Source organism: Schistocerca americana, chromosome 8, assembly GCF_021461395.2.
Source record: "Schistocerca americana isolate TAMUIC-IGC-003095 chromosome 8, iqSchAmer2.1, whole genome shotgun sequence".
NCBI classification, from domain to species: Eukaryota; Metazoa; Arthropoda; class Insecta; order Orthoptera; family Acrididae; genus Schistocerca; species Schistocerca americana.
In genome coordinates this window covers 320,760,119-320,776,610 of record NC_060126.1, presented here as the reverse complement: position 1 = coordinate 320,776,610, position 16,492 = coordinate 320,760,119, and the positions used below count along the sequence as shown (strand labels likewise).

At 36.8% G+C, this 16,492-nt stretch overlaps 1 protein-coding gene across 1 annotated transcript in view; it reads left to right on the top strand.

Annotated features, from left to right (window-relative positions):
- Nucleotides 1–16,492, top strand: part of LOC124545801 (RIMS-binding protein 2-like) — a 195,294-nt gene that overhangs the window by 106,007 nt on the left and 72,795 nt on the right. Inside the window, exon 5 of the mRNA XM_047124746.1 lies at nucleotides 8,281–8,289. Within this exon, the coding sequence (XP_046980702.1) occupies nucleotides 8,281–8,289 (9 nt within the window). The remainder of the gene's footprint in view (nucleotides 1–8,280; nucleotides 8,290–16,492) is intronic.

Here is a 16,492-nt window from a genome sequence, read left to right as displayed (position 1 = left end):
TGCATATGCTACTTAGGTGGATTCTGACCAGTAGTGAGACAACTGACCATCATAGATTGTGTTCATAATGACCATCAGCAATGGCACTACTTATTTCCAGTCTGGTATGGAATGACTTCTGCACACATGCTAGCATTTCAGTGGGGATATCTGAGCAGGCTGCAGTAATATGTCATTGCACATCATCTGATGTTGGTACTTGCTTGCAGACAGTGTCATTCAACTTTCCCCACAGATAAAAGTCTACAGGTGTCAAACCCGGGAATGGGGCAGCCCAGGTGCAGGTGCTATACATACAGACAAATCATTTGGAAACAATTCATGAAGAAATGCTGTAGTACTTCTTGCACTATGGGTTGGACAGGCATCATGTTTGGTACCATAGGTCCCTCCTGGACTGCAGAGGAATGTGTTCTAGCATCCATGGAAGATAGTGTGTTAGGAGGCAGCAATACTTGTATACGTTCAGTGTTCAATCTATGAAAGATGGGCCTATGAGCTGATGGTTTACTATCCCACACCACATGTTTATACTCCATAGATCCTGATGTTCCACCTAATGAAGACAATGCAAATTGTCTAGAGACCAATAGTGCATGTTTTTGCGGCTTACCTGGCTTTGATTCGTAAAAGTATATTCTGCAGAAATGATCAGCATTTGAACCATGTCAGCCTATGGGTTCAAGGTCAACATGTATATTGTGGTGGAACGCCACCCGCTGCTAAAATGTGCCTCCAGCTCTCTTTGTTGCTATAAATCAAAGGTAATGGACCACTGTGACATGAGCAGTCATGCAGGATGCCTCGAAGATGTATGCGCAAACTGTGCCGTCAAATCCATGTGAGGGCGCATTATTGGCATGAGAGATTGTGAGAGATCTATCCAGAAAATTACTGCTCAAGTGTTTCGGCAGTGCAGTGCGTGTGTGTAGAATGATTCAAGGAAGGCCGTAGAACACAATGTGATGGATCAGGTCTCGCCACTCAGAACACCTCCCAAGAAGATCGACATCTCATGCTAATGGCATTGCAGGACAGATCTGTATCCTCCTTGGCTCTTGCGCAACAGTGGAGCAGTGCACAACAATGGAGCAGTGTAACACATTGTACACTATCAGGGGTGACAGTCCATTGCTGTTTATTACAGTATGGGTTATGTGCATGTCATCCACTTGTCTGCCTACCTTTGGCAGATGTGCAGTAACATGCTAGAAGGAGATGGTGTATGGAACAGGAAAGACATCAAATAGTGTTTTATATAAACCCAGGTCCTGTGACTGAAAATGAGGGCTGCATTTTGGTTTGTCGCAGACAGGGGGAGTGGTATCACAGTGACTGCATGCAAGACACACAGCACCAAGTCGAGACCTTATGTTGTGGGGTGCTATTGGGTACAACCACAAAGCACAGTAGGTGTGTGTCCAGGGCACTTTGGCCAGTGTGACCTATGTGAATGACATCCTGTGACCCGTAGCTTTACCCTTTGTGCACAACACCCCAGATGTGATTTTTCGGCAAGCCATTGCCTGAATATGTGCCTTCTTGGAGTCACGTGATATCAGCCTTTTGCTCTGGCCTGCCATATCAGCAAACTTATCGCCAATTGAAAATGTGTGCTATATAGTGAAATGATGGGTGCAGCACTGTGATCCAGTGCCAATCACCACGGATGGACTTTGGAACCAGATGAATACAGCATGGATGGCTATACAACAGGATGCAATTTGTGCCTTATATGCATTGATGCCATCATGGGAAAATAAAGGAAATCAGAGCTTGTACAGAAAGATATAGGTGTTCATTCTTTCTGAGCATTATACGAGATTGGAATAATAGAGAATTGTGAAGGTGGTTCAATGAATCCCTTGCCAGGCACTTAAATGTGATTTGCAGAGTATCCATGTAGATGTAAATGTAGATGTGTGTAACAAGCTATCAGGGTCCATGGCAGACCCTGTGCCTACTAGGCTGTGGGACACATGCTGAACTGAGGTGACTGGAATGCTAATCATTTTGCAGAACATACTAATGTACATGTCCTGTGAATATGACTGTCCTATCTCTAGTCATTCAGGGTGTTCCTTTTTTTCTGAACATGAGTGTACATGATGTATGTGGAGTATCCTGTCTTAATGCCCATGTGGAGAAGTTAACATGATTCTCATAATAGCTTCCTTGCAGCTCTTGAGGGAATGAGGTGTGATATGGATGGAACCTATGTTGATGGAGAATGTGTAGGAAATTTGCCTGACTGATAAGAACATTAATTTCCTCCCTTTTCTGTCATTACTTGTTTTCTTCTGTTACATTTTCTAGGTTTTACTCTGCCACTTTTGAGTAATTGGTTAAAAAGTTTGATAAATAATTGCCAAGATGGTTGATGTCTATTGGGATATCATGCCACATACACCACACAAGGACCAACTGCGATAAACCATGAGCATGTCGGCTTTCCCTACATTGGTAAATACCATCATCCACTCATGACCTGCTGCTTTGAGTCTCACACACTAATTGACTAACTAATTGCAGTGCACTTAGGGAATGCTCAAACACACTGTAAGCAAACATAACAACATCATACCTAGCAAATATGTAGGTTGAATGGCACAAACAGATGTCGATGTGAAAACTTTTCAGTACATGATATCTTGTAAACAGCTTGCATTTTAGCTTGCATTTGAATCCTACAACAAACACCACTGTCATTCTCAGGTATGCTTCTTTTAGTTTTTTAATGTCAATAGGCTTTGTTCCATTTAAAAAATGTGTTTACACAAAAAATCGACTTTTTAATTATTATTACAGTCTGTTTATTGACTAACAATATGAGCCCCTGACAAGCAATCCATTGTGTGAAAACTACACATCAGTAGCACTTTCCATTTCCACAGTATTTGAGAGCTCAAGTTTTAGGTAACTCACCATGTATAAACAATGTAAAAGAACTTGCTCTCTTTTAGCATTAACTTTTTGTAGGTTGTTGGAGCAGCAGAGTATTTAAAGTGATTGAAAAATGACCAGCACCTACTTCCCAGAATGGTCACTGGACATGCCTGTCACTGAGGCATAATGATTGTAAAATTATGGAACAAAATTCATGCTTCTACATAATGACCTTTTTGAAAACTGGAAGTCTTCCCTTTTGGGATCAGTCCTTTTTTCCCTTAAGGTCTGGGAGGCAATAGGCCTGATTGATGATGTGGTTCTTGACTTCAAAAAGCCATTAAATTGCTTTCACACTTTCGCCTAGTGAACAAAATATGAGTTTACAGAATGTTGGACCAGCTTTTTGATGGGAATGAAGACTTGTTAGCTAGTAGAACAGACAATGTCATTCTCAATAGGGAAATACTGTCAGATGTGGAAGTTGTTGTAGGTTTACCCAGGGGAGTCTTGTTCATGATATATGTATATGACTTGGTGGATGACTTTGGAAGTCCCAAGAAGTTTTTCTTGGACAAAGCAGTTTTATATAATGAAGTCATAGCATCAGAAGAATGAGAAACTGAGCGATACTTGGTGCAGTGTATTTAAAAAGCGCAATTCCTGGAAAGACTTTTCAGAAGCACAGATGCCAAACAACCACTGAGCCTGACCAACAGTGAGATGCTTTTTACTTAACAATTCCATGAGAAGAAAAACTGAAAATACACAATTACAAAACTTCTCTTATACTGGTATCTGTATGAGTTTTTAATTCCATAATATACGATGCTGTAATTTTCCATTTTGTATGAGTGAGTGTGTGTGTGCGTGTGCGTGTGTGCACATGTGTGTGTGAGAGAGAGACAGAGAGAGCAGGGGAGGGGGGGGGGGGTGATGGGGGGGGGCACATTTGTACTCCGTTATGGGCACCAGCAGCAACATATATTGAACTTAGAGCATAGCATTTTTGTAGCCTACATCCAGTTCCACTATGCAAGGTCTGTTCAGTCAGTTCCAGAATTTAGTCCACAAAACTCATCTATGCTTACCTTTTACTAATTGTGCATGGTCTCCATAATACTCTCCTCCACAATTGATACACCGCTCCCAGTGCTGTTTGCACTTCCAGAAGCAGTCTTAGTATGCCTCTTGCTGGATCGCATGAAGCACTGTCTGCAGATTTTCTTTTATCTCGTCTGCCATTATAAATCTTCCTCCTTTCAATATAATTTTCAACTTTGTAAATAAAAAAAGTCCACAGTGGCCGGGTCTAGAAAGCATGGAGGATGAGAAAGCACAGTGATTTAATTTTTTGGTGCAATAGGCATGCACCAACAGAGATGAATGTGTGGGTGCCTTATAATGATGCTAGAACCATGAATTTTCTTGCCACGTTTCAGGCCATTTCCTTCTCGCATTTTCTTGCAGGCATTGGAACACATCCCAATAGTACCATTGATTAACAGTTTGTCACTGTGGCATGAATTCATAAAGAACTAATCCTTCAAAGTCAAAGAAACTATCAGCATGGCTTTGACATTCAATCTGACCTGGTGAGTTTATTTTGGTCGGGGAGAACCTTTTCCAATTTTGGTCTCAATATCATAGCCATAGACCTACATCTAATCACTGGTTATGATTCTCTTAAGGAAGTTCTTGTTCTCATTTGTGTGACCCTAAAGCTCTCCTCAGATTGTGAGGCGAAGGTCTTTCTGGTCTGGAGTCATGAGCCATGGAACAAACGTGGCACCAACACAAAGCATTCCAAGATGCTGTGTCAGGATTCCTTGACATGATCTAACTGAAATGGTACATTCTTCTGAAATCTCTCAGTCAGTCAGTCTTCGATTGGCATGCACAGTTTCATTGATGTTTCTGACATGAGCATTGTTGATAGATGTTGAAAGGCTTCATGAATGAGGGTCATCTTTAACTTCTCTCCAGCCATTTTCAAACCACGAGAACATTTGTAATACTGAGTATGGCTTGAGCATTCATCACTGTAGGGTTCCTGCATCATTTGGTGTGTCTCTGGAAAGGCTTCCTTGAGTTCCACACAAAATTGAATGATGATGTGTTGCTCCTATAACTCTGATATCTCGAAATCCGCAAACTGTGTGACACAACGTTCTACTGAATACAGCACTGAACAATAAGTAACCAACATAAAACAATGAAACTTCATATAGTTACACACTAAACACAGGTGTGTCCAGGAATGCCAACTGCACTTTGCTCCAGCACACCATTGGCATGAAATTATGGATGTTCCGGAAGTTTTTGAGCAGACATCGTAATTTGTATCTGTCAAACCCCGTAGCACAAATTTGTTAATCTGTTAATTACACTGGAAGTATGTCTTTTTCATCATCAATCATCTGCTCTGTTGCATTACATTCTACAATATTTCAGCAGCTTCAATATTCTAGGGAAAAAAATAATGCTTGATGTCAATGTGTTATTAAAAAGTCTTGAAACCATTTGTGTGTAGTTTTTTCTTTTTCTTTTCTTTTTTTTAATTGATTATTTCATTGCTCTTATTAGTCTTAGCCATGTTGATTCAGACAAGCAGTATCCATCAGTTTATTTGCAATACCCTACAACTAAACATTTGGGGATTCTCCTTTTTCTAATGTGGACAGTCACTTTACTACTGAATACTCAACATTTGCTTCTAGGAGGATGAAGTCAGCCTTAGTTGCTTTGCTGTGATTGACATCATACATGCAGCCTTCATTCTGAATGCATGCATTTTTAGCAATGTGCAGCCCATAACAGGCACTTTGTACTTAAATTTTAATGCAGTAGTGGTTTACTTTTTTTGCTTCTCAGTGCCATTCATGTGTACATCTTTAGAGAAGATGGTTATGATGTTCTTTTCCAACACAAAATCTATCAAAATCTCAAAACCTAATTCTCAACATTTGCCCTGATATAAAGAGAAAAATTCAATTCGAAAGCCTTTGCCTTCACCCCAGTTATCACTAATATTTTTCTCCACTGGCAGGGTTGAAATGTATTTTTATGGTTTTCATTGCAAGGTGTCGGCATCTCTTCTTCCCAAATGATCAAGTGAACATCACTGGATGTATATTTTTTCTTGCAGGGATAAAAATAGTGTACTATTTGTTCCAAATTATGCTTCCAGTGTAGGCACACAGTGGCATAACACAAGTGCTTCTGCAGAGCCACAAAAATTTATTACTTACAAAGCTGAACAGTTTGGTTTAGTTTGTACTAACCTGTTTTTTGCTGGTTAAATTCGAAATTCAGTTTATGACATTCACTGTGTGGTAACGAAATCTTGTGTCTCAGAATTGTACTCTTTGAAATCTTTCATTACCACACACAAATTTTTTATGTTTTCTTCAGAATCTTGTGCAGAATTTTGCTCATATAATTATTTTGCTTCTCTTTCAGGTGCACTAAATGGCCTCCAATTTCATTTAGATTAATGTAACATTGCTTTTTCATTTGAGCGCTTTTGAAATTATTCACTATAGTGATTGGCTAGGTTCATACTTGCACAGTTGTTCCACACTTCTTTTTTTCTTAAGAGTGAACATATTTTTTGTGTTCAAGTTTGTACTTCCTTGATTGTTATGAGTAGTTTTCTTCCCTTTGATGATATCTATTCACTACCCTTGATATTAAATTAAATTTTATACATGGATGAACATAGTAAGGTTTGTTTCTGGCCAAACATAATCACAACACTAGCTGAAAGTTGAATTTATTCTATAATCAACATTAATTCTCACTTATGACAGGATCCCAAGAACCCCAAAGTGAGTTTCCACAACAATATTACTTTATTTACTTCAAATAATTCTCAGTAAGAGAGTCTGTGGATTTTTGTATTGTACAGAGTTGAATGCCATTCTTATTACTGTGTTTCCTTTCATTTTTCCAAGCTTTTGTTTAATTTCCAACATCGTACAACTTGCCATAGCTCTGGAAACTGTAGTTTAATATATTCATGTAAAATGCGAACCAACTGGAAGCAGATCAATTTTTATTTTTATTAAATGTAATCTCGCTCCAATAAACAGATTCAAAACATCAACAAATGCCAGAAAAAGGCTGCAGATTGCAATATCAACAGTGTTCCTTTCTGTTATATAGTCTCTGTCAGGTATAACCTGTAACAGAGTTCACCATTTGTATGACACTTGATTTGAGATTTTTGTGATACAAAGAAATCTCTGTTTAGTGTATTGATGAACTATGAAACACATTAAAGGCTGTAGTGTGGGCAAAATGACCTGATTTTCTTTCTTACTCCAAGAGGCTGTAAATTTTGAGAATACTACAGTTGTAAATAATTTATTGTTATTTTGTAATTGTTTATTTAGTTAGTTATACCATCTGTCATTAATGTATGTAGTGATGTATTTCATAACAAATCAGCTTAGTCTCAAGTAATTTAAGAAAACAAATCAATCAATATAAATATTAGTGGTTGAAAACATATGTTGGAGACATAAAATTAATATGCTTGGAGAAATTTAAACCTCAAGTAAGAGACCATTTACTTCTTTGCAATTACAAGCTGTCCATTTATAGTTTCAGAAAAAATAAATGTGTTTGATGGCAGTGAATACTTTATTTTATGATAACAAATGCAGTGTTTTTCAGAACTATACTCTCAGTAAGCTTTCATTTTGTTGCTAATGACACTGCTTTCTGTGGCGCAAAAAAAGTGACAGAAATAGCTTGTCTTTTATATATAATGGTACTGACAAATAAAAAAATGTTCTGTCTTCAAGCAGAGTTATATACTTCATTTTGCAACTTACTGAATGGAAAGGGCCATTTGATGCAGCAATATTTTGATAATAGCTTCCTGTTGTGCAGTTGTTGCAGCAACACTTGTAATATTTTTGTACAGACCAGCAGTCTCTTTAATATCTGTCCACCTTTTCTATAGTGAAACTACAATAGCAACTGCTGTAGATTCAGCTCACTAGAATTCCATTTAGTGTTGTTGTTAGTTTCGTAACCTCTTAGTTTTACCATACAACACAGAAAGAGTTTATCATGACTAACCTGTACTTTAAATAACCCATCAGAATGGGTTCTTGTGATGTATGCCTCATGCCTTTAGTGAATAGATATATTTAGATACTGTTAACATTTGTACTATTTTCAATTTTATTTCTGAAATATTTCTGTTTTAGATGTCTTAAAGTATAGTGACAAAACTGATTGTATTCTCACATGATAAACTCTGTCCTTCAATGTGAGAGCATCATTATCAGCTTTTTTAGCTAATAAATGTGTATAACTGTTGCCTTTATAATTTACTGATTTTTCTTTTCTTGTATTTGTCTGCTTGCATGGATAAAAAAGGCTGCAAAGGTGATTTGATCATTCTAATTTCTTTATTTTTTCCATTTTAAATATTATTTTTACATCCTTTTGACCATTTTCAGCACAGAATTGTGTTTGTACTGTGCTCATTTTAGTGACTCTGCTTAGTGTCATCATACTAACCATGATCATCATGACAGTTACAACTGCATGCCACACACAATTTAAAAGGAGTGAAAAGACATTTACTTATAAGCTACTGTATCTGTACAATTATCTTTGAGCATCCAGTGTTGCATTTGCAAGTCCCAAATTCCTTCCAGCCAAGTGCCATTAGCTTTTGTTAGAAAAAGCCTGTGCTTATTTTGCCATGATGAAGACTTATATTTTTATTATACCTTTGGCTCAGAGTACTATTTTTGTTGTATATGTAGTCATAAGAAAGTTTAATTTTGTTACAGTTTTATAACTATTAATGACATGTCCCTTGTACCAGGCAGTGACAGAAAAATTATGGACAAAAGGTGATTCAGTACTAATCTTAGGAGTCAGAGGTATGTTCATTTTACAACAAGGAAGTAGTTGGAAGGTATAACACACTTCAAGTATTTACTTCAAAAATCAACCATAATTACAAGTCATTGGTAGCAAAATAAGACAGAATGAGAGGCAAATGGAGCATGAAATGCTACTGGAAGACAAGTTTCAAAAATCAGATTATTCAAAAGTTATGGAAAGGGCAGTTAACAAGTCAAGGTTATTCTAAGAGCACACTGATGCTAGAAACACAGATAAGACAAATGTAGAAAATATTCCTTTTCTTTGCACATACCCATATTCATGTATGCTACAGATTTCAATCTGATCTTATGTTACCTCTGAACTAATTGGCTGCTCTCTTGTAACTTCTAACTTCTCAGTATTTCAAATGTTGTTTTCATGCCAAAATTTCATAGATGAATTTCCTCTTATCCCCTCTGGCTTGCAACCTCGGATGAATTTTTACTCAAGCCCTGAATGGATAGATTACTTCCTCCACTGTTTGTAGAGGAAACTTTGGTGTGAAAATATAATCTATATGCCACATTTTTCATGTGTTTATCTGCTATTGCCTGGTAAATACAATTTTTTTGTGTTTATTTGTGGTCCTTTGTTTTGGATGATATCTTTTTAGATGTAATAATAAACTGTCTTTGCTTAGGATAAGAAATACAACATCAAAAATCTGTCAGAGCAGCAGTGTTCAAACACTTAATTTTATTGTTTACCTTTTGATGAAAGACTGTTGTGTAACTTGCTGGGTACTGGTAATCAATCAGTTTTCCTCAAAGCTTTTGTTCTTCCGAACAGAAGGAAAACAATTAAAAATTATGGTATAAAGTAGTCTTTTGGCATTTGTGTTATCTATTTTTCAAATGTTGGTCTAGGTCTATCAGTTGTGTATGTCAGTTTACCAGACTGGTAGTCAAGGTGTATTACTTGTATTAACAAGTAAATCTGTGTTCTAAAAGCTTAGCCATTGTCTTATTACTGGGATCAGACTTTAGATTCTGAGATTAACTGGATTTTGGTCCATTTTCTCACATGCCAGAAATGTATGTAACAATTTCAACAATGTGTAAGCAGTGGAAGTGCTTCAAACAGATCATTCATGAAGTTAAAATCAGAGTATTTTCATGTTGTGATTTACCATTTCAATTGCATCTGAGTTTAAATCTCAGTGGCATGAAGCTACATCTGCCACTTTAAGATTCTTTTCCCTTCATAGCCATGTTTACTGCAACAAGAAAGGAATTTTCACAAAGATAATAGTCATTCCAGGTACACAGTAATAGTCCTTATAAACGTATGTACATATCATGTTCTTTCTTAACTGCCAAGTACCTTTTCATTTGTTCTGGTCTTTCCTGTCTTTCCTCATCTCATCTATATAATTCTGGGTCAGTCATACAGTGTATACCGTCTCTCTATTTCATCCACCAAGAAAATAAAGACTTTGTGAATGATGCGAATTATATATTTTTTGATGGTCATGTATAATTGAAAAGTAGATTATTACATCACCACAACCACTCTTGAAGAAGGCAGTACAGTAATTATAAATGAAGTAGCCTCTGGCTGCAAGGATGGCTTAATGACTTTATTGTAGTACGTAATTGATACTGGGAATTTCATTCGTATGTTGAGAGGCATCTGAGCATGTGACAAAATTTTCCAATCATTACATTCCATCACTGCATTATACAAAATAGCAGCATTTCTTGTAAAGTATATGCTGCAAGTTGTTAAGCTTATTGAACATAAGAACAGGTTAAGTATTTTTTGCTTTTGTTGGAATATGCAAGGAATTATAATGACTCATAGCCCAGACCAGATACTAAGCCAATAACGTTTTCTGCCTTTGTAATGTTAATATCATTACATGTTATTGGTAACAAATTTACAATTCTGTTTAAACCTGTTTTAGTAGTATTGTGTATTCACACAGTAGGCAATAACCATTTATGGCATTGACAGCAAAGCTCTCTACTGAACATAAGTGAAAATATATATAAAAATTGGTATATAATGAAAAATATTTTATGCTCCATAGGCTACAGAGTCAGAGCATGAAATCAGATGAGTGTTTACCTATAAGAAAGTCATATGATAAATTAGAAGTTGCTAAAATTGCTAGAATTATCTTGTTTGACCCATGGTGTAATTATGCATAGTCATAGAAAACAGTATTAATACTTAAAATTAAGGTACATTTACTGTGGGAATATCATCTGTAAAAACACAAACCAGTTATGTAGTTGAAAACCATTACAATAAAATTAAGTGAACATTATTCTGGAGGAGCTCTGAGACACAATCAAATACCACCAAATAGTTGTATGTTAAAGAGTATGTAATTGTAAGAACCTCAGAGGTAGAATAATAGATATTAGAAAAGTACATATACGGTGTACCAGCATTGTCATAAAATGTATGTCACTAGTTCTCAAGCCTAATGGCTGTAAGATCAGATTAAAGTTTGTGTACTTAAATCAGATTATACATGAAATTACAATTATTGTTAGCCAAGACCAAATATTAAGTCAATAGTATCTTCTATTTTTGGAATGTTAATGTTATTACATATTGTTGGTAACCCATTTACTGTTGAATTAAAACCATTTAAATTGGAAGTGTGTAACCAGTCTCTACACCTTATAAACATTTATGACATTACTGAACACAAGTAAATATTAATCTGAAAGGCCACTGAAATTAGTAAAATACCATTTCATGTCGCGCAGTTACAGCATGAAATTAGGTGAATAATCACCTGTAAGACATCAAATGATAAAAAACTGCTACAACTAGTTTTAATTCAGTTGTAAATTTGTTAATAAGTAATCACATTAACATTGCGAAGACAGAAAATATTCTTGGCTATGAGTTATTGTAATTCCTTGTACGGTGTGTGTTCAAAAAGTGAGGTGACTTTGTATTTTTAAGAAAATTTTTTATTTATTCATCAATACTCTTGTTGTCCCCTTCAAAGTAATTCCACTTAGATAGAATACACTTGTGTCAGTGCTTCTTCCAATCCTCGAAACACTTCTCATAAGCGCTTTTTGGAACTGCATTCAGTACTTCCAGCAATGCAGTTTTTATTTCCTCAGTCATTGAAAATCTTCATCCTTACATAGGTCTCTTCAGTTTTGGGAACAGTTAAAAGTCACAGAGGACCAAATCCAGTGAATATTGTGGCTGAGGCATGATTGTCATGTTGTTTTTGTGCAAAACAACCTCTCATAAGCACCAATGAATGAGCAGGTGCATTGTTGTGATGCAAAAGCCGAGAATTGTTTTTCCACAATTCCAGACATCTTTTGTGTATTGCTTATGGAAACAGTGCATAACGTTAAGGTAATACTCCTTATTGACCATATGACATTGAGCCAAAGGTTTATGATGCATTAAATCATGGTAAATGGAACAAAAAAAAATGTGAGCACAACTTTGAAATTTGATCGAAATTGGCGGGCTTTTTCAGTATTAATTCTCCGGGATGCTTCCATTGGAACAACTGGGCTTTAGTTTCAGTGACATGTTTTGTCACCAGTGATGATTCTTTTGAGCAAATCAGGATCATCATTCACGTCATTCAAGAGCTCTTGAGCAATGCTCATGCGACAGTTTTTCTGATCAAAATTCAGAAGTTTTGGAACAATCTTCATTTACACACCTCTCATGCCCAAAACATCTGAAACATTTGCATGACATGAGCCAACCAATATGCCAACATCCTCAGTAACTTCTCTAATGGTAATTCGACAATTTTTGAAAACAATTTTCTTCACAGCTTTTATGTTATCATCTGTCGTTGATGTGCTGGGGTGTCAAGAGTGAGGTTCATCATTGGCATCTTCGCAGCCATCTTAGAAGAGCTTGTACCACTTGTAAACATTTTTTTTTTTTTTTTTACTCAGAGTAGACTCACCATATGCCACTGTCAATATTTCAAGTATTTTAGAGCACTTGATTCCATTTTTCAAACAAAATTTGATGCAAATTCTTTGCTCCATTTTTTATAATAATCTAAAATTGCCAAGCACACTAAAACATGTCTAACCTTTCTATCTGTCAAAAGAAAAACTCTGAACATACATTCAGGACAAGTGTACCAACATAACAGGAAAAAAGATCGATAATCAAATGTACATTGCCAACGCAATTTGAAAAGTCACTTTACTTTTTGAACACTCCTCATACATTCTGATTTCTGGCATAAGAACTTTAACCTGATCTTATGTCCTATGGGATTGACAACTTGTACCAAATACATCAAGAGGAATTTGAAAAGTCACCTCACTTTTTGAACACTCCTCATACATTCTGACTTCCGGCATAAGAACTTTGACCTGATCTTATGTCCTATGGCCTTGACAACTTGTAACAAATACATCAAGAGGAATGTTGTTGTGTTGTATATGCAGTTACAGAAAGAAATTTTTGAAAAATTTGTTACGTGCACAGGTACACCTGAGGATGAGAAAATGAATTCCCCAAATTGATCATGTAATAACAAAAGTTATAAAACCATCCTTGCAGCCAGAGTCTTTTTCATTTATAACTGCTAATCATATACAGCAAAACTGATCATATAATAAAAAATGCTATAAAACCATCCTTGCAGACCGAGATTATTTTATTTATAATTGCTAATCATATACAGCTGATTTTCGTCATCCATTACGGAGGATAGTCAAGATATTACAGTAACTTCAGCATAGTATGCTGCAGGAATACTTTCTAAAACTCTTACAAAAAGGTCACAAATGTACTCCCATTCTCTCTCTCATTCACAGTCTCTGTTCCCCTCTCTCTTCTGTAAGAAGATCTGTGGGCTTAATTTTGAATCTCCTGACATGGCCTTACCTCGTTGTGAGTTGCCCTGCTGTCATTCCCAAGGAGTATATCATGGGGACTTCAGTAAGCTGATTGAGAGAGCACTCTAATCCATCCGATCTGAAGGAGAACCTTTTGAGAAGATGTAACAGTAAGTTTTCAGAAATGCAGTAATTTGCATTACTTTCCCAAAGCATTTAAAGTATCCCCATTAGTATAATTTAACAGGATATATTCTGTGTGACATTACATGATACCTTAAGAAAGTATAGCTTATCTACATAGTCAAATGGCTTGTAGCCAATGTCTAATTTTCACTTGCTGTGAGAATGCAGTCCTACCCACAAGAAGTGTTTTTTGAAGTAGCATGATAATTTGGTATCATACCAAGAAGTCACTAGCAGGCATTCTGATGGGGTGAGGTGGTTCCATGTTCTCTCTTTCTGTGAGCAGACATTGTGACATTAATGTAATGCATTAGAATACTGAACAATGGCAGCTATGTCTGTTGCCAAAGTAAAGAGGCACTTTGAGACTACCATGTGCTGAGATATCCTAGAATTCTTTCTTTTGCCTAGTGCCATACCAATTCCTACACTTACAAATCACATGCTTCAACTGTATTTGGGAGAAATGTAAAGGAATAGTCCACAAATCAGACAGCTGTCCACTTATGTGCACCCCAGTTAAAAAGAAACTACAATCAAGGAACAGTAACTCAGTTTCTGGATGGTGGCAGATATATGAGAGTTGAATGAAAAGTAATGCCTCCACCTTTATTAATTGGGTTTGGATGCGAATATTTTAATAAAGTAAATGCAGAAATAATCCTTAGAATGTGATTTTTAATTAGCAATCTCCACTTTTCCTTATAATCACCAGCCAATTGGATACATTTGTGCCAACAGTGAACAAGTTTTCTGAAGCCATCACGGAAGAGGTCAACACTCTGTTTCCATGTCCACAGTCTCACAGTTCCCTCAATGTTTTCGTAAGAAGCATAATGATGTCTCCTCAGGTCGTCTTTCATTATTGGGAACAGATGGAAGTCAGATGGTGCTACATCTGGATTGTATGGAGGATGCCGTAAGGTGGTGAGATTCAGTCTCTGAAGTTCTGCTTTGGTGGCATGTGAAGTGTGTGGTTTGGCATTGTCATGCTGCAAGAAAACATTTACCTTTTCCTTTTGGAGCCTTGTTAGCCGGCGTTGCAGAGTTCACAGCGTTGTGACGTAACACTCAGAATTTATTGTTGTTTCACGATCAAGGAAATCAACAGGGATAACACAATATGCATCCCAGAGCACTGTAGACATGATTTTCCCAGCTGAAGGCTGCATGTTGAATTCCTTTTTCTGGGGCAAGTCTTTGTGTCGATATTCGATAGACTGACGTTTCGTCTCCAGGTCGTAATGGTGTACCCATGTTTTGTGTCCTGTCACAATTGAATGGAGAAAGTCATCACCTTCATTCTCATAATGCGAGAGAAGTTCCTGGCAAATTTCAAGTTTGTGTGCTTTCATTTCAGGAGTCAGAATCTGGGGTACCCATCGTGCACAGATCTTCTGATAGCCAAGCAAAGCAATAATGTGACCCACATGTTTTTGTGGAATGCCGATTGTGCTTGCAGTTTCTCTCTGAGTGACACGACAATCCTCCTGAATCAGTCTGTCAACATTTTGCTTGTGAAACTCGGTGGTTGCTGTCACAGGCCGTCCAACTCTTTCTTTGTCACGCAGGTCAGATGAACCGCCTCAATATCTTTAAACTTAATTGCCGAACGACACAGACTACTTACATCAACACAATCACCAAAAACTGCTTTCATTCTCTGGTGAATCTACTTTGGGGTGACACCTTTTGCTGTCAAGAATTCAATGACTGCACGTTGCTTAAATCGCATTGACCGACTGTCTCTGCAGGAATTCATACTTTATACTGTAACAACACAACTGTTCAGTGCTAAGGCTTCCTGCCAACTGGAGCTGTAGAGAAGAGGTTGCAAAACAATCCAGTACCTGTCACATACCAATGCTGCCAACTGTTGAATAGTTAAAAAGGTGGAGGCATTACTTTTCAGTCAATCTTCGTACAAGCATGGGTTGATAGGGACACCAGCTTTCAGAGTAAAAAAATTTCTTCGGTTGTAGAAGAGAATGTATTATGGGTTTAAGCAGAAGTATTCACAAAGTAGGTGGAGGCATTACTTTTCAGTCAATCTTCGTACAAGCATGGGTTGATAGGGACACCAGCTTTCAGAGGAAAAAAAATTTCTTCGGTTGTAGAAGAGAATGTATTATGGGTTTAAGCAGAAGTATTCACAAAGTAAGAAGGAAAATACAAGGTTCTTCATCAATAGGATCATAGCAAGATAAAAAATGGGCTAATCAGAACAAAAATCCCTGAAGTATTAAAAAAAAAAAAAAAAAAAAAGCTGAGAAGTTGGAAATAGTGAGAAACAGCATTTGACGTAGGAAAAGACAGGCTGGAATTGTAATGCAGACAAGCACTGTGACCGAAAAACTAAAATTTGAGACACTCAAAAAGTAGTTTTTAATTATATTGTATATCTCAGTGTTTATAAACTTTGTAAATAAAATTTGCACAATGAAGAGAATCTGCAAAATATAGGAGCATGGGAACAAGAAAACACATAAATGAATTCATAGATTGAAATGGAGATAGAAATTGAGGAAGAGTGACAGTAGACAATGACAGGATTTAAAAATTTGTTTGGCCTATTTATGTTGCAGCTATCAAGAACGTGGAATAGAGTAAATCCGAACCTGAAAATGTGTGTGGTTATGAATGTGTAATTGAGGCACCAAATCATCTGAGAAGTGAAGCAGAGATGCAAGTCATGATGGTTG